The sequence below is a fragment of the Meriones unguiculatus genome, chromosome 8 (assembly GCF_030254825.1).
Source record: "Meriones unguiculatus strain TT.TT164.6M chromosome 8, Bangor_MerUng_6.1, whole genome shotgun sequence".
Classification (NCBI taxonomy): Eukaryota; Metazoa; Chordata; class Mammalia; order Rodentia; family Muridae; genus Meriones; species Meriones unguiculatus.
Genome location: NC_083356.1, coordinates 72,730,346 through 72,748,872, shown reverse-complemented (window position 1 = coordinate 72,748,872; position 18,527 = coordinate 72,730,346). Strand labels below are relative to the sequence as shown.

General features: G+C 47.5%; 1 protein-coding gene across 9 annotated transcripts in view; it reads left to right on the top strand.

The window, feature by feature from the left end:
- Positions 1-15,485, top strand: part of Kyat1 (kynurenine aminotransferase 1) — a 47,839-nt gene extending 32,354 nt beyond the window's left edge. For 5 of the 9 annotated variants that reach the window (XM_021648386.2, XM_021648623.2, XM_021648468.2 and 2 more), the window contains 12 exons: positions 6,216-6,274; positions 9,247-9,394; positions 12,262-12,411; positions 12,489-12,575; positions 12,793-12,921; positions 13,315-13,435; positions 13,742-13,818; positions 13,912-14,001; positions 14,097-14,283; positions 14,369-14,448; positions 14,868-14,954; positions 15,036-15,485. In XM_021648386.2, the coding sequence (XP_021504061.1) occupies positions 6,216-6,274; positions 9,247-9,394; positions 12,262-12,411; positions 12,489-12,575; positions 12,793-12,921; positions 13,315-13,435; positions 13,742-13,818; positions 13,912-14,001; positions 14,097-14,283; positions 14,369-14,448; positions 14,868-14,954; positions 15,036-15,101 (1,281 nt within the window). In that variant the 3' untranslated portion in view covers positions 15,102-15,485. Of the gene's footprint in view, positions 1-3,220; positions 3,427-6,215; positions 6,275-9,246; positions 9,395-12,261; positions 12,412-12,488; positions 12,576-12,792; positions 12,922-13,314; positions 13,436-13,741; positions 13,819-13,911; positions 14,002-14,096; positions 14,284-14,368; positions 14,449-14,850; positions 14,955-15,035 lie in introns of those variants that run through there. The other 4 variants (XM_060389856.1, XM_060389855.1, XM_060389854.1 and 1 more) reach the window with 3 other exon arrangements.
- The last annotated feature ends 3,042 nt before the right edge of the window (positions 15,486-18,527 follow it).

Below are 18,527 nucleotides of genomic sequence, written 5' to 3'. Positions count from 1 at the left end.
TTCAGGGAGAGAAGCAGCCTTGTCTAACTTCACAGCTGTTTTTCTTCTGCTGTACCCAGACAGTGGCCAAAAACAGCATGACGCAAGGACACACCACAACTGTAGAAAATAAAGACACATTGTCAAGCCAGGTGCAATGGCACATGCCCGTAATCCCAACACTGGGAGGCAGAGGCAGATGGATCTCTGTGACTTCGAGGTCAGCCATGTCCAGAAAGTGAGTCCAGGACAGCCAAGGCTACACAGAGAAACCCTGTCTCAAACAAAACAAAACAAAAACCCACAATGTCCTCTTGTATAGCCAAAGGCTACCTTGAAAGTTAGTGTGTAGGCCAATCTGGCCTCAAACTCAAAGCCTCTTGTGTCTGCATCCTGAATGCGGGACTACAGACCTGTACTATACCCAACTATACTTGGCAGGATCTTACTAAATAGCCCAAGCTGACTTCAAATTTGCAATCAGGGATGGAGAAATGGCTCAGTGGTTAAGAGTACTATCAAAACTTTCAGAAGATAGTGGTTAGGTTTCCAGCACTTAGCTGGGAGCTCACAACCAACTGTAACTCCAGTTACAGCAGATAAGGGGCACCCCTTCTGGCCTCTTTGGGCACTGTATGCACGTGCTACCAGGCTTATATTGCAGACAAAATACACACTTAATAAATAAACAAGCTTGCAATGTTCCTGCTTCATCCTCCTGAGGATTACTGGTATGCACCCATGCCTGGCTCGGGTTTTAGTGTGCACACTTGCCTGGCTCAAGTTTTTGCTACTTTAGCTCATACATTTAGCCTTTGAGATACTGAGTTCATTTTTTTTATTAATTTATTCTCTCATATATTACATCCTGACCACAGTTTCCCTCTTTTCTTCTCCCAGTTTCTTCCCTCCCCTTCTCCCTCCTTCACTCTCTTCCTCCATTTCCCTTCAGAAAATGGCAGGCTTCCCAGTGATAACAACCAAACATGTCATATCAAGTTGTAATAACATTTGCACCTTCCTCATAGTAAGGCTGGATGAAGCAGCCCAGTAGGAAGACAAGGGTCCCCAAAGCACCAGAAACAACCTCGATCCCTCTGTTAGGAGTCCCACAAAAACAGCGTGCTACACAACTATAGCACATATGTAGAGGACCTAGATTAGACCATACAGGCTCCCTGATTGTCAGTTTAGTCTCCCCTTCCGAAACCCAAAAAGTAAAGAAGTGATTCCTAATGATATTCTGCTATCCTTGTAGACAGGAGCCTTCTATAATCACCACTAGAAAGGCTCCATCCAGCAACTGATGGAAACAGATACAGAAACTGAGCTTAGGTGGACCACAGTGAATACTGTGGAAGAAGGGGAGGAAGGATTGGAGAAGCCAGAAGGGTCAGGGACACCATGAGAAGACCCCCAGAATAAACAATCCTGACACCATGAGAAGACCCCCAGAATAAACAATCCTGAGTTCATTTTTTGATATGTGATTTGAGGTAGTGATTTTTTTAACTTTGAGGCTGGCCTCAACTTTCAACCTTCTTGCCTTAGTCTCAGGTGTCAGGACTACAGGCATGCAACACCATACTCACTCCAAATGCATTCTTTTCTGTACAGGTATAGTACAGAGAGATCTCAGAAATGGTTATTCTTTGGTTCAGCACCCTCAAGTAGGGCCTGGGAGCTTTTGAGGAAAGAGAGCCCACACACATTTAATGATCTGGACCAAACCACAGGGATTACAAATTCTGAAGCCTATCCATGCAACAGCCTCAATAATTGCCAGTAAAGTTCTGACTAATCCATTCATTTACCAATCAGAATTATGCCAGTTTGTAGAGTGATGGTGAGTGTATGGGTGTGGGTGGGTGTCATAATTTTGCTATTATTGGTTGGCCTGAAACTTGCTATGTACATCAAGATGGACTCAAACTTGTGGCAATCCCACTGCCTTTACTTTCCCAAGTGCTGGGATTATGAACATGCACCACCATACCTGGCTCAATTTTTTGCCTTGTAAGACTTTACCCTTTTAGGACAGGCATGGTGGCGCACACCTTTAATCCCAGCGCTTGGGAAGCAGAGGCAGGTGGATCACTGTGAGTTTGAGACTAGCTTGTTCAACAAAATGAGTCCAGGACAGCCAAGGCTACACAGAGAAACCCTGTCTTGAAAAACCAAAGCAAACAAGACAAAAAGGAAGAAAAAGAAAGAAAGAAAGAAAGAAAGAGAGAGAGAGAGAGAAAGAAAGAAAGAAAGAAAGAAAGAAGAGAAAGAAAGAAAGAAGAGAAAGAAAGAAAAACGAAATTCTGCCTTTTTCATTTCTCCAATGCTCAGAATATAGGCCGGTTGCTTGTGGGCCCTCGGTCTCCTGATATTGTAGTTCATTAACAGACTGAGTACACACCTTTTGCCTGAGGATGAACTTTGTTATCATTTCAGGCTAGTGTTAATGTTCAGTTGATCCAGCAGCATTTGTTAAATAATATGTTCTTTCCCAAAGAATTATCTTGGTCTCTCTAGGAATAATCACCTATGAGCATGATAGTTGGTTTGGAAATTGTTGGTTCCTTTGCAATGCCCTGCATGCCTTTCCTTTAGCCAGTTCCCTTTTATTATTTTATTTTTTGGACCCTCAGCTCTGCTCTGTAGTGAACTTTGAAACTGTGTAGTGTGATGTAGTGTGATAAAGCTAACGTTTTCAGAGCTGTCTGTTGGGTTTTATGTTGTGGTGGTTTTTTGCTTTGGTTTTTTACTTTTATTTGGTTTTTGTTTGTTTTGTTTGAGATAGGTCTTACTCTGCAGCTCAGGCTGGACTAGAAGTTAGTAGTGATCCTCCTGCCTCTGCATGCAACACCACATAGCTGCTCCCCCACCTTTTTCCTTTATTTACATTTATCCCTGTAGTTTCTGTCAGTTTGAGTTTGTGCGATGTAGATCTGTGGTGTTGTTCACCAGGTTCTTCAGTCCCGTGTGTAGCAATCCAATGGAGGGACCCAGGTTAGACTCACTGTGCTAGCAGAAATGCTGTGTATGTGTTTCCAGAATTGGAACATGAGAGTATGGGTTGATGCTCTCTGTGTTGTTAGCATCTGCCAATGACCTTCATTAGGGTCACTTTACCCTTGGAGGCAATTTGAATTGTGAAGTATCACTATGTGATTGAGATGATTAAGGGGAAGACTCAGGCAGTAAAGCACTGGCCTGGTGCTCAGTGATTCTATGTTGTTGTTATTGTTAGAACTGTGTGTGGGACTCAAGTCCCTGGCTTGGAGCCATATTCTGGCCTAGGCTGCCTCCCCTTCTCTGCCCCTGGAGGGGAAGTCTACAGTGCCTGTGGATCTGGGAGGCATGTTGAGGAGTACAGCAGCCATCTCAGTGCACCTGGCATGTCCACTCTGGGGAAGGAAGGCTGGAGCCTCACTCGCTCGGTGTTTGCACCAGTCTGTAAGTGTTCTGCATAGCACTCTACCACATTCATGGCCCTCGGGGTTCCTGGGATCTGGCTTGGCCTTGCCTTTAAAGCTGTGCATGAGCCTGCTCTTCCAGAAGCCTTTTCAGGCTACAGCTGCCTTGTCGCCTCTCTTGGCCCTGCCTCTCATCTGGAAGTTAACTCTACACGGACGCTTGGTTTGTCAGCTGTTGCCTGCCCGCCCATTACCCCAGTGCCTCACCCAGCTCATGGCACACAGTGGGTGTGCGGTTCATCTTGGTTGGCTGTTTGTGTTATGCACCGCCCAAGAACAGCGCCGTTCCCTAATCTATCCAAACTGACTGCCATTGCAAAGGCCACTCTTTTGAGTAGCCCCAAATTGTGGAATTCCAATTTTCTCTCCCTTCCCAAAGCCATTTAACTCCACTCACTTCTGTTCACTCATTTTGTGCCCTGTACCCTCCCCACCTCAGCTCTGTCCTTCAACACTCCCACTGTCAGGCCTCATTCATTCATTCATTCATTCATTCATTCATATTGTCTCTCCCTCCTTCCTTTCCTCCCTCTCTCTCCCTCTCTCTGCTATACCCAGTTGAATAATCATTCAAGGTACATGGTGTCATGCTGTTGTCAACAGGGAGAGGTTCTGCTGCTGTGGAGATGAATTTGTGAAATGCCAATGAAGCTGTAGGTTAGAGACAGGCTCAAATTCAGAAATGATGAAGTGTGAAGTATGCACTTGTCAGAATCAATCAAAAGCCAAAAAGAGCTAGAAATAAAACACCCAGGGCTGACAGATGGCTCATCAGCTGAAGGTACCTGCCAGCAATCCTGATGATGTGAGTTAGGTGCCTGGGACTCACATAGAGGGAACTAAGAGTCAATTCCTACAAGTTGTCCTTTGACCTCCACACACATGCTGTAATGTGTATACCCCCAAAATAAGTAAATCATAACTTTAAAAAATCTCAAATCCAAACAGTCAAATAATGTGATGTCTGTGTGCATCAAACAGAGAACCAAACAAAACTCAGAAGAAAAGCAAAAAGAGAGAAACAGTCTCTGTGAGCAACTGGGTGGCCCCTTTCCTACAGCTTCATCGCTACTCTTGTGCAATCATAATGTGCATGCATGCATATATAGACATATATATGCACATATACATATATATGGGCATCTTTATTTCTTATTTTTAAAGACATAGTGTCACGTAGCATGGGCTGGCCCCAAACTCATTACATAGCTGTGCATGACCCCGACCCTCCTATTTCTTAAATACTGAGGAGACAGGTATGTGCTGTCATGCCTGGTTATGTAGTGCTGGGGACCGAACTCAGGGCTCACAGGATGCAGGCACTCAGCCCACTGGGCTACAGTCCCAGCCCTAGGGTACTGAAAAAAAATACTTGTAGCCAGTGGTAGTGCTGGTTGTGCATGCCTTTAATCCCAGCACTTGGGAAGCAGAGGCAGGTGGATATGTGTGAGCTTGAGGACAACCTGGTCTACAGAGCTAGTTCTAGGATAACCAAACAACACAGAGAAACCTTGTTAATTAATTGATTAATTAAAAAATATAGGGGCTGGAGAGATGACCCACAATTAAGAGCACTCCAGAGGACCCAGGTTCAATTCTCAGCACCCACATGGCAGCTCACAACTGTTGTAATTAGTTCCCAGCAACCTGACACCATTATACCAATATAAGTAAATTAGATAGATAGATAGATAGATAGATAGATAGATAGATAGATAGATAAAAACAATAATTATAAAGAAGAAAAACTAAAATATTTGCTAACCAACATACCAAAGAAAATCATGCTTCATGTTTTGGTTATAATGAGGTAGTCTCAGGACCACCTATTTGAGCTTGCTGGTCTACAATGAGTTCTAGCTCTTGACACCATCCAGGATTCAGTGGAAGTGCAGGGCACAAAGCTGCCAAAGATGCTGTGTGCCAGGCCCCAAGTGTTCCCATCCCTAGAAGTCTGAGACTGCTGAAGAACCTCATATATCACACATGGCCCAAGGCTTCTCTGGATGGTGTCTGGTGCCAAGATTGTTGTCACAGGATGGGCAGGCTCCTCTGAGCCTCTGTGTGTCTTGTGTCCTCATGTCCTCTGTACATATCACCTCCAGTGACTGTTATGGGGACTTAGCAGGTCTTGACCCACAGTCATGGTTTTCTGCTAGCCACAGCAGGTAGTGTCCAAACATGGGAGTCTACTGCTGCTCTCTCCTGGGCCTAACTGAGCAAACCCTTCACCAGAGTTCAAACTTGGCCTGGAGTCAGCAGTCCTGAGTCCCTGTATGTTTGTTGTGTGACCTTGAACACACTACCTCCTATGCCCACCCCAAGCTCTCATCTGTACAAGGAACCCAGCCAGATCATCCTAAGTGTATGAACAAGCCTAGGAAGACCTTTGCCAATACAAGTGACCACTGTTCCTGGTACCATCATTCCCCCCCCCTCACATTCCTCTTCCTCAGCCTTTCTGGGGTCACCTGTAACCTGGTCATCAGGGCTCTATCTCAGGACACACAGAGTCAGGACTGGTGGGCTCCATCTTCACAGCCTCCCTCAGGTGGGTGGTATTGCCTGGAAGGGTGATGGAGCCCTACAAGAAGTCAGTACGAGTAGTCTTGGAGAGCAGGTTCCAGCTAGCCTGGCTACCTGAGCCTGGGTCTCCACCCATTTCAGCAAAGCAGAGGGTGGGGCTGTGATCTTAAAGTCACTGACTACCTGGGGTTGCTCACACACCACACCAGATTTTCACATTGAACTTCCCTTCTCTGTATCCAGCTCACCATGGCCAAACAGCTGCAGGCTCGAAGGCTGGACGGGATCGATCGCAACCCCTGGTGAGCTGATGGGTTGAGAAGGTCTCTGGGTGTCCCTTCTCCCATGGGGGGACCATCCCTCATTTGTAGTAACTCAGTGTAACCAGGATGGGGTAGTGATGGCTACAGCAGAGGAGAAGCAAGGCACAAGGTAGTGGATAAGCCTCAAATTTCAGCATCCCCTGCTTGGCTGGACAGGAGACACTGGTACAAAATGGAGATGGTTTTATCTCCCTGAAGGGCCCTATAGACTAGCAACAGCTACAAATCAGGCAGCAGATCATGACCTACACGGATGATAACTGATCCTTCACTCCATACCTATGGCTTCCACACATCTAAGGATTCAAAACCAAAAACATTTTTTAAAAAAACTCATCCTTGTACCTGGAGAGATAGTTTGGCAGGTATGAATACATGTGGCATCTGTTAGAGTTCCTGGGTTCAAATCCTAGTACATATTTTCAAAAAAGTGGGCCCAGCCATGCCTCTTTGTAGGCCCAGTGCTCTGGGGAACAGAAACAGGAGGATTGCTGGGGCTTGCTCTTCAGCACCCTAGCTCCAGGTTCAGTGAGACCTTATCTCAAGGGAGTAAAGAGAGTCATAGATCACTTACACACACATGTACTTACACATGCTGTACACACGTGCACACACTGAGAAGAGGAAAATGTACACCTTACTGAACAGAAAGACAGTTTTTCTTGCCCTGTCACTGAGCAATACAGTGTAACAGCTATGGCACGTACAGCGACTGGGAGTGCGTAACCTAGAGATGAGGTGTGTGGGAAGGGCTGGGATGTACCTCAGTGCACCCAGGCCTGTTTGGCTTGTGCAAGGCTCTGGGCTTCAAGCCCAGCATGGGGGAGAAAGAGAAAAGGGCTTAGATCACATGCAAACAATCATACACTTAGATCATATGCATATGCAAATGTTACAGTAAGAGATTTGATCTTTTGCCAGTTTGAAAATCCTGGGTGGAGGAGGTCTGAAACCCATTTCTCCACAAATGCTAAGGGTCAGTCTTCATTTTATTTCATAGGTGCTTTGGATGAGATAAGCTAAGAAATATGATAGAGGCTGGAGAGATAACTCAGTGGTTAGGTGCTTGCCATGCACACATGAAGACCAGGGTTCAGATCCCCAGAACCCATGTAAATGCCTGGTAATTGTGGCTCACTATCTGTAATTCCAGCCTTGAAAGACAGACGAGGGATCCCCAGAGCAAAGTGGCCAGCAGGACTAGCCATGCTGGCAAGCTCCAGATTTGACTGAGACCCTGTCTCATTGAATAAGGTGGAAGAACAATGGAGAATGATGCCGTCAACCTTAGTACTCTACCTGCACACACATGTATGCCCACACATGACAGTGGAAAAGAAGAAGGAAGTATGATAAAGGCCAGTGTTTCCCCCTCAGTGCTGGGGAGTGGACCCAGGGCTCCTGGGTGGCCCTGGCTGTACTAGAACTCACTCTGTAGACCAGGCAGGCCTCACACTCTGAGATCCAACTACTTCTGCCTCCAGAGTGCTGAGATTAAAGGCCCGTGCTACCACCACCCAGCAGGGGCCATCTTCCTTTCAGACTTCCTTTTGGGTAGCATTTGTATTTTACAAAGTTCCTCAGATGTTCTGTGGCTGGGAACTAGGGAGCCATGCCTGGGTCCCCTGCCAAGTCTGGTTGTCCTCTGGGGTCACACTAGACCATGAATCTTTTAAGTGGATGGGTAGGCACACAGCTGTAGTTAAAGTGAAGTCTTGCCCTGCAATGCCACAGGAAAAGTCAGAGCCACTGCCCTCTCGTCTTTGGGATTCACACACAAAATAGTGATATAGCTCGCAGACCCACACAGACACACACACACAGACAGACACACACCATTAGTGGGAGCCATGCCAAGCAGTGCTGTAGCTGATTTTCCAACAGAAACCCCTTAGATCCGCTTAGCAGTGCGTCTGATGTGTTCTGTCCATGGTCCTGCCATGCCCCATTCTGTCAGAGCTTAGATCCACAGCACTGTCCACTACACAGACCCAGTCTCAGACACATATTACAGTCTGTGCTGGTGACTATTTGGCTATTAGTTTGGGGGCTGAAGGATGGCCTGCTCAGAGAAAAGTGATGACCTCCTAAGCTGAAGAGCCTGAGTTTGGATCAGCTAACTGTACAGGTATTCCCTGTGATCCCGCCACTGGGGGTGTAAGGAGAGGTGGATCCCTGGAAACTCCCTGGCCGACACTTTACACGGAATTCTGGGCCAGTGAGACACCTTGCCTCGAACAAAAAGGTGGAATGTCCTGGAGGAATGACACCCAAGGTTGTCCTCTGACTCAGTGCACTCCTGTACCCACACCTAAACATACACACATCCTAACTCCCACAGCCTCCACCTGGGGTCATGTAATTCACCAGGCAACACACAGGACTCAGAGAATGTCTTCTGCTCACCCCCAAGCTTATTATGAAGGCCATTGCCAAGTTACAAAGGAATAGGCTGGCACTGCCTGGCACTCAGCTCCATATTCTCACAGTGGCACTCGGTCACACAGGCCACCAGGTGGTGATGTGAGGCAAGTGTTTCACGCTATGCTCAGGGTCTCCAAGTAATACATCACCACACCCCATTCAGCAGGTGTCTCTGGAGCATAAGGGCAGCCAGGGCGTGGCTCAGGGAGCTTTGCCGGGCTTTCCCTCCAGTGCAGCAGGGAAGAAATGAGTTAGGATAAAGGACACCCCAGCCGCCTGCTTGCCAACTACATGGTTTTAGATACACATGTTTCTTACTGTGGGGCATGGTCAAAGTTTGAAGTCTCCTGGGCTGAGCCATAGAATTGGTTCAGGGCCTGGCTACCTTAAAATAGGGGACCCACACATGTAGGGTAGAGGTATGCTACCTGTCTCTCATGCATGTTCATCCTGACCTGCAAACAAGCAGGTGTATCCCTGGGAGGAACAGGTGACCTCTCAGTGCCTGATTTTCTGTTTGTTGCCAGGGTGGAGTTTATAAAACTCTCCAAGGAGTATGATGCTGTGAACTTGGGCCAGGGCTTCCCTGACTTCTCACCTCCGGACTTTGCTGTGCAAGCTTTTCAGCAGGCCACCAGTGGGGACTTCATGCTCAACCAGTACACCATGGCATTTGTGAGTCTCCCACCTCTCCTGAGTTCAGCATCCTTCAGTAACTGAGAGTCCTATGTCCTGCACCTCAGATTTCCAGTGCAAGAGGCAGGTCAGGGACCTTCACCACCAGAATTTCATACAGGGGGCTGGAGAGATGGCTCAGAGGTTAAGAACTCTGACTGTTCTTCCAAAGGTCCTGAGTTCAATTCCAAACAACCACATAGTGGCTCACCAAAATATCTGCCCCGGACTGCGAGGAAGCAGGAAGTGGCACATGTAGTGGAAGGGGAGCTTCCAGAGAAGGTGGTTGTAAAAGTAACTTTTATTCACCTGAAGCAATTGTCATCTGTCTGCTAACCTAGACCTCTAGCATCCATGAAATCTAATCTAGGCCTAGAATGTTTTCAGCCTCTGGGATGTACTGCTAAATAAGGTCACCCTTTCTGGTTCAGGAAGAACCAGAATCAGAGTTGAATCAGTTGGCTGATTTAACTCAGCTGCTTTGGCTCAAACTCCTCTCCTAGCTGACTGAATAAATCTGACTTCTCTCAGCTTCTGACTTTTTGCTCTGCTTGGCCTCAAAGTAACTCTAGCAATCTGTTCTAATCTTCTGCTCCTTTGCAATGCTTACTATTTTTTAACTCGAATGGACTCATTCTGTATGTAATATAATGTAACTTGATTGTCACTAAAGAAAGTATCCTGGACATCCTTCCAGCCACAGCCTCAGTCCTTTTTTTCTTTTTTAAATCCCTAACACAGGGCCTTGTGGATGCCAAGTGCTTATTCTCCCACTGAGCTGCAATGCAGCTCCCCAACTCATTTTTTTTTTTTAAGATTTATTTATTTATTATTTATACAGTGTTCTGCCTGCAGGACAGAAGAGGGCACCAGATCACACTAAAGATGGTTATTGAGCCACCATGTGGTTCCTGGGAATTGAACTCAAGACCTTTGGAAGAGCAGCCAATGTTCTTAACCTCTGAGCCATCTCTCCAGCCCCCTTCACTTCTTTTTTTAAGAATTTCATACAGGGGGCTGGAGAGATGGCTCAGAGGTTAAGAACTCTGACTGTTCTTCCAAAGGTCCTGAGTTCAATTCCAAACAACCACATAGTGGCTCACAACCATCTATAATGAGATCTGGTGCTCTGTTCTGGTGCAAAGGCAAACATCAGGCAGAATGCTGTATGAATAATAAATAAATCTTTTAAAAAAAACAAAACAAAGAATTTCATACATCAGTATTATAGTGACATTTCCACTCTTCTCTCCCGGTCTTCCAACTCCTTCTGTGCCAGCACCCCCTCTCAAATTCATGATCTCTTTATTATTATAGTTAGATATGTATAAGGATATACAACCTGATGAATCCATTTAGTATTAGTGTTTAGAGCTGACCACTTGAGATTAGATAACCTATCAGGGTGGAGAAGACTGATTCTCCCTCTCTCAGAGCCAGTGATTGGCTGTTTATTCAGCTGGGCACAGATTTCCCATGTCCGTGTTGGCATGTCAACTGGTCTGGTCATTGTGCAGGATTTGTTGAAATTCCATGGGCGTGGCTTCCCTTGGATAGTGTATAGAAGACACTCTCTCTCAGCATATACCCTGGTCCCGGGCTCTTAGGGTCTTTCCACCCACTCTTCTGGGATGTTCCCTGAGCCTTAGATGTAGGAGTTACGGTCTAAATTTCTTAGGTGGAGTTTTGTACCCTGGAGTCACTTTTTCTCTGCATTTCCCTCACACGTTTAAATAACTGTTTGCTCTCTTCTGCCACCTGATGTGCCATGTTTAATAACCCAATCCACATTAGTGAGCTGCTGTCAGCCTGGAGCCCAGGGTCCTGACTCTTCCCTTTGGAACATCCAGGCACTGATGTGTGCTGGAATGACGTAAATTTGTTTGTTTGTTTGTTTGTTTGTTTTCAAGACAGGGTTTCTCTATGTAGCTCTGGCTGTCCTGGAACTCACTCTGTAGACCAGGCTGGCTTGAACTCACAAAGATCTGCCTGCCTCTACTTTCCGAGTGCTGGGATTAAAGGCATGCACCACTGTTGTCCAGCTATTTATTTTATGTGTGTCTGTATGTGAGTATGTACACATAAGTGCAGGTATTACAGAAGAACAGCGGTGGCAGACCCCCTGAAACTGGAGTTACAGGTGGTTGTGAACTGCCTTATGTGCGTGCTGGAAACTGAACCTAGGTCCTCTGACAGAGCAACATGTGCTCTTCACCACTGAGCCATCTCTCCATCCTTTAAGATAAACTTGCATGTAAAATTAATGACTTGAAAGTCAGATGTGTCGGTGCACACCATTCATTCATCCCAGCACTTGGGAGGCCAGACTGCCCGACAAAGCAAGTCCAGGACAACCAGAGCTACACAGAGACACCCTGTCTTGAAAAAAAAAAAAAAAAGAGCACTGTCTGCTCTCCCAAAGGTCCTGAGTTCAATTCCCAACAACCACATAACCATCTATAATGAGTTCTGGTGCCCTCTTCTGTGTACACATGCAGGCAGGCAGAGTACTGTATAAATAATAATAAATCTTTAAAAAAGAAAAGAAAAAGAAAAATACATTCCTGCACCTTATTCTCTATAACATTGGGCAAGGTAGTTTTTTTCCTCCGGGGTTCCATTTTTAATGCATCTTTTGGTTGCAGGGCTTTTGGAGAGGTCAGGTGAGCACACATGTCCACTTTAAATGCACAGGGACATGTGAGGTTTTTGTTGCCATGTCAACATCAGGCTCTCCCCACATCCCAGCTCTGGATTGGAACCCAGCCCAAAAAAGTTGACTTTGCTAGAAAGTGCTAGATGGCCAGTGCAGCTGAGCTAGAGGAGTCTAGGCCGATCCTGGGTACCTGACCTGGCTGTCTTGGTAGGGCTATCCACCACTGACAAAGATCCTGGCAAGTTTCTTTGGCAAGCTGCTGGGACAAGAGTTGGACCCACTCAAGAATGTGCTGGTGACAGTGGGTGCCTACGGGGCTTTGTTCTCAGCCTTTCAGGCCCTGGTGGATGAAGGAGATGAGGTGAGAGGTGAAGCCTGAATAGGGTGGGATGAGTCTTAGCTCAGTGCTGACTCTAGCAAATCTGACCCTTGAACCAGGTCATCATCATAGAACCTGCTTTTGATTGTTATGAACCCATGACACTGATGGCTGGAGGTCACCCCGTGTTTGTGCCCCTCAGGCAGGTAAGGGATGCTGGGTGGTATGGGTGGGTTGAGGGACCGAGGGAATGAGTTGGGCTAGATCCTGGGATATGGGACAAGGGACAAGGGAAGGGAGTCCCCTGAACTGGGAGGATGGAGGTGGCGTCCAGCGCTGAGGGAGAGATGGGAAGAGATGCATAAGGAGATGAGTTGTTGTCAGGAAAGTAAATGCTGCTGCCTCTCGCACCTCCTCTTGTAGAGCCCTGCTCCTAAGGGACAACTAGAATCCAGCAATGACTGGCAACTGGACCCCACAGAACTGGCCAGCAAGTTCACACCTCGCACCAAGGCCCTGGTCCTCAACACACCTAACAACCCTTTGGGAAAGGTACCAGGGGCCCATTCAGAGACCTTGGCAAGCTGAGTTTCCCTTGTGATCTGGAGCATGAGCTCTCTCCGGCCTGGTACCTGTGTGAAGTGGGAGGGCTGAATGCCTTGAACTGTGAGGACCAACCCTCCCAGAGGTGTGAAGGCTTAGGAACATGGGCTAAGTGCCTCACACCCAGGGAGCTTTGAAAGAGTGACTTTACAGTGGGATCCAGAGATAGCCAGTCCCACAGGGTCAGTATTGCAGAGCTAGATGCAATATGACCAATATTGCATTCCAATATTGCAAAGAGATGTCCAGAGAAGCCCTAAGATCTAGAATGGTCTTGTACTTTGAACAGACTCTGCACTTGGAGATAGTCCCAGTACACAGCTGTGACCTTGGCTCCAACAGGTGTTCTCTAAGATGGAGCTGGAGCTGGTGGCTGATCTGTGCCAGCAGCATGATGTCCTGTGCATCTCTGATGAGGTCTACCAGTGGCTGGTCTATGATGGGCACCAGCACGTCAGCATCGGTGAGCCGGGCCTGCCACAGCTTCCCCTGGACACCTGAGTAGGGCTTGAGCCCAAGCTCAGAGAAGCCTAGGCCTCAGGACCCAGGGCTGTGGAACTGTGCACTGGTGTGACCGTGGGCAGGGACTTTCCCTCCCTGAGGTCTAAGGAGTGCAGTAGCATCTACTTCCCGTCAGGAGCAGGAAAAGGAATGGGTCCTGTCAGCAGCTAGGTGGATACCAGTCCTCAGTTAAGAGGCTGTGCTTGCCCCTGGGTCCCCTCCCTCTACCTTGTCCACTTTAGCATTTGCTCTTGTTGGCCTCTGGCAGCCAGCCTCCCTAACATGTGGGGACGGACCCTGACCATCGGAAGTGCAGGCAAAACCTTCAGTGCTACGGGCTGGAAGGTAAGTGTGACCACTTAGCAGGTGACAGCAGTGGGAGGATTGAGAAAAGCCTCCTCTGGCTCTGAGGACCCCACTGACTGTGTCCTGGTCTAGGTGGGCTGGGTTATGGGTCCAGATCACATCATGAAGCACCTGCGGACTGTGCACCAGAACTCTATCTTCCACTGCCCCACCCAGGCCCAGGTGAGGAGGGCAGGGTGCTCTATGTTCCAGGAAGGCAACAGAGAAAGCCCGCAGACAGGTTATAACTGACCTGTCTGTCCATCTGTCCTGTCCAGGCCGCAGTAGCCCAGTGCTTTGAGCAGGAACAGCAACACTTCGGACAACCCAGCAGCTACTTTTTGCAGCTCCCACAGGCCATGCAGTTAAACCGAGACCACATGATCCGTAGCCTGCAGTCTGTGGGCCTCAAGCCCTTAATCCCCCAGGGCAGCTACTTCCTCGTTGCAGACATCTCAGACTTCAGTGAGTGGGACTGGCCATGTCACTCAAGATTTGAGGAGGTATCAAAGTTAGCTGGGACTCAGTATGACCTCTTCTGTTGCCCCAGAGAGCAAGATGCCTGACCTGCCTGGAGCTGTGGATGAGCCCTATGACAGACGCTTTGTCAAGTGGATGATCAAAAACAAGGTAGGCTGGGCCTCTTGCCAGGGCTAGTAGCTGTAGTCGCACAGGCCGTGTGCTGTTCAAGGGTGTCAAGAACACCAGCCAAACCTTTTCCATGACTCGTGATACAAGGCTGACTGTGAAGCTCCTTTCTCACCTACACAGAGAAGCCATGCTGACTCCAGGAGAGCCTGGCCTTCTCTCCTATACAGTGAGACTATAGCCCATTTCTGCTCCTGCTCCTGCTCAGAGCTCTGAGGTTCAGACTTAGTTCTACCCCTGCATGCTGCACAGTCCCTTCTCTCTCTCTTTCTCTGCTTCCTGGAAGGAAGCTAGTGTGATGCCCTGGGGCTTCTCTTCTGACCATCACAGCAGATGGAGGGGACACATTGAGCCCTTCCTCTCTGTCCCGAGTTGATGTCTTAGGGCTTCTTCCTCCCCAGGGCCTGGTGGCCATCCCTGCCTCCATCTTCTTCAGTCAACCTCATCAGAAGGAATTTGACCACTACGTCCGATTTTGTTTTGTGAAGGTAAGAGAAGGCTGGGAGAACCTCGATGGGCCTGGCTAGCCACTGGGGAGGGCAAGAGAAGGCTCAGTGTGTGTCTTGCAGGATGAGGCCACACTCCAGGCCATGGATGGGAGGCTGCAGAAGTGGAAAGGAGAGCCCCAGCCCTGAGGCCACCTTCAGCCCTGCCGCACACATGGAGGCCTCAGCTGTGCCTCATCACAGGGATGGCGATGGAGGGCCCAGCTGTATGACTGGGCATGTTCCAGGAAAGAGGGCATTTATTTGGGGGTTTCAGCAATCTTTTCCCATAGTGTCTGCACAGCTGTCTTGGGTTGGGGTCCTGTTCTGGGCCTTCCTCTACTCATCTGTGAGTTGTTGTGGCCCCACTGCCTGGAACAATAAAGGATAGATAACAGTCCAACCCCAGGCCTCCCTACCGTAGCCCTATTGAGGCTCATTAGCTTCACAAACTCTTCTCCTGTGACTTCGGGTGTTCCTTCTGATTTGATTGCTTTTGTTCCTAATAAAGTTTTAAGTTATTGGAACCCTAAAGGCAGTTTCTCCCTTCCTTTGGACTGCCTGCTGGAGAGGGCTTGGAATAGTTAGAAGGGACCCCAGAACACCTGAAACCCTACAACCTTCCTTACGGAGTGAGACAGAGAGAACTGGAAACTTGGAACTCATCTAAAGTCACAGGGCTTATTCATGGAACCCAGATTCAAACCCAAGCTGTCTGTTACATTCCTCACCTTCAGAAGATGCAAGCTGCAGGCTGGGTTAGGGTTTTTGTGTGTGTGGACAGGAATGGGTCTTTAGAAACATCGTCACAGAAGTTCAGGAACAGCCTGGTATGTGCACAGAAGTAGGAGGTGCATCTGCGATAAGCCTTACTGTTCCACACTTATGTGCAACTCCAACAGCCTGCTGAGGAGTAAGTGTGGGGAGGGCAGAGTTAGGATAGCCTCCAGGCCAGAGTGTGCTTGGCCATCCTGCCACAAAAGTGGAAGTGAAGTTTGACTTGGGCAGGGGTTTTGGACAGGGCTGGAACTCAATGTGTAGACCAAGCTTCCTCAAACTTGTGATCCTTCTGTCTGTTTCTAGAGTACTGACATTACAGCGTGCTCCACACCTGGCTTAGAAGTGGGATTTGATACCCACTTATGTGTTCCTTTAAAGCCACTTTGCCCCAAATTCCTACAGAAGGCCATGCTAGGAGCCAGATTCGCATGTAGAGCAAACCAAGGAGTCACATTCATGTCTTTTCTTGACACTAGAGAAACAAACAATGGGCCGTAAGGTAGAAGACCTTTAAAAAACTGCCTACCCCAGGACTGAATTCCTAAAACATTAAGTTTTGTGAGAGATCAGAGCAATTTTTGTTAATCCTAAAAGTGCCTTTGGACCTGGGATTATTGGCAGAGTTTCAAGCCCACCCCTCCCCCACTTCTGTCCTCAGGGAATGGGGTAGGACTAGATTTTCAGTCCAATCACAAGGCCAGTGATATTTTTTCTTTTTGGAGGTTTCCAGGGGAGGTCAGTGACATACTGTAGCCAATGTTAACTTCAAACTCATGGCAATTTCCTGTCTGCCTCCTGAGTATTAGGATTATAAACCTGAGCCATCAGTACTTGGTATCAGAAAACAAGGTAAGGTATGCTTCCCTCCTGCACAGTACTGCTCCTGATGTGGAGGGAGGATTGTAAAATAAGACTCAACCTCAAGAGGTCAGGCTGACACTCCTTGCTGCACCACGTGGCAGGATGATAAACTCTTGCATGGGGTTTTTTGAGACAGGGTCTCCCTGTGTAGCCATGAATGTCCCAGACTCACTTTGTAGACCAGGCTGGCCTCAAACTCACAGAAATCCACCTGCCTCTGCCTCTCTGAGTGCTGGGATTGCAGGTGTGCAACACCGTGCCTGGCTCCAGCTAGAATTCTTAACTCAAAGTACTTTAACAAAGGCCAAACCTGATGGCATACAGCCATTAGTTTACTCCTGAGGTGGAGTCAGGAGGATCAGGAGTTCAAGGCCTGGCTCTGGTACATTGTGAGTTCAAGGCCAACTCTGATACCTGAGATTTCGTCTCACTTAAAAAGATGACTGCACAATCAGGAGGACCAGAGTTCTGATCCCAGCACAGATATTATAAGCTGGATGTTACATAGATGCCTTTAACCCTGTAAGGATTGTAGTGGAAACAAGAGCTTCTTGGTGACTTCCAGCCTAGGCAGCAACCACGAGCCCCAACCCAACAGTGGTGACACACATGTTTAATCACAATATGAATGTGATTGTGAAGCTGGCTGTACGGTGCACACTTGGGTTTTTGATTGTTTCTCTATGTAGCTCTGGCTGTTCTCGAACTCACAGAGAGTATCCTGCCTCTGGAGTGCTAGGATTAAAGTCGTGCACTTCTACATCCAATTTGTAGTGCATACCTGTAATCCCAGCAGCACTCAGGAGGCTGAGGCAGGAGGATCCTGAGTGAGCTACACAGTGAGTCTCTGAGTCCATGCCTCCCCACCCTCCAAGAAGTTACTTGGGATGCTGGAGAGATTGCTCTGTGACTAAGAGAACTGACTGTTCTTCCAGAGGACCTGGGTTCAGTTCTCAGCACACACGTGGTAGCTTACAGTCTACTGTAACTTCAGTCCCAGGGGATTCAGTGTCCTCAGTTACCAGGCAAGACTGTGGTGCACAGACATACATGCAGAGAAAACACTCATACAAATAAAATAAGTAAAGTCAAAACTCAGAGAGCATGGTGCTGCACACCTGTAATTTCAGCACTTGGGAGGATGAGGCAGGAGGATGGACACTATCTCAACAAACAAAACCAAAGCAAGCAAAACAGACAAAAAGAAAGTATAACTCAAAAGAGAGAACACTAATAGAAACTATGTCTGGCTGAAAATAATCCCAGCATTTAGGAGGCAGAGGCAGGTGGGTCTCTGTGAGTTTGAGGCCAGCCCAGTCTACATATTGAGTTTCAGGACAGTCAAGGCTATGTATTAAGGTCCTGTTTCAAAAACAACAAAAAGTTAATACAAAACTATCAGGAAGAAAAGTTGTGTGTGGGGGGGGCATCAACCTGTTGGTGTTCTGGAGACAATGCAGGAGATATTAGCCTTCTCAGCAGCAGGGGGATCCAACCCTCAGGGACTGAACTTGGAACCAATTTATTTGTTACACAAAAGGCACTTTTAGCAAGTTAATTTCTGTATACCAAAACCTGCTATGAATAGCTGTCTGAAGGAACCATTACCTAACCAATTCTCAGTCATAGAGACTTCCTGATTTGCCTTTTATGCCTCGGGACAAAGTTAAACAAAAGCTCTGAGAAGTCTTAGTAAGAACAACCCATAAAAGCTCAGGTAACAATCACTGACTTGCAAAGGCTACTTCAAAGCCTAGGTGCCATCTCTCTGGAATTCATGCCAGATACATTGGCTCTGCTAAAACTCTGCTACCTGGACCACTTTCAGCTCTACCTTCCCATTTTTGTCTTAATCTTAAAATTACTTCAAAGTGGGCAGAGAATGTTGGTCAGTGGTAAAGAGCTTGCATGCTGGAGACCTTAGATTTGATCCTT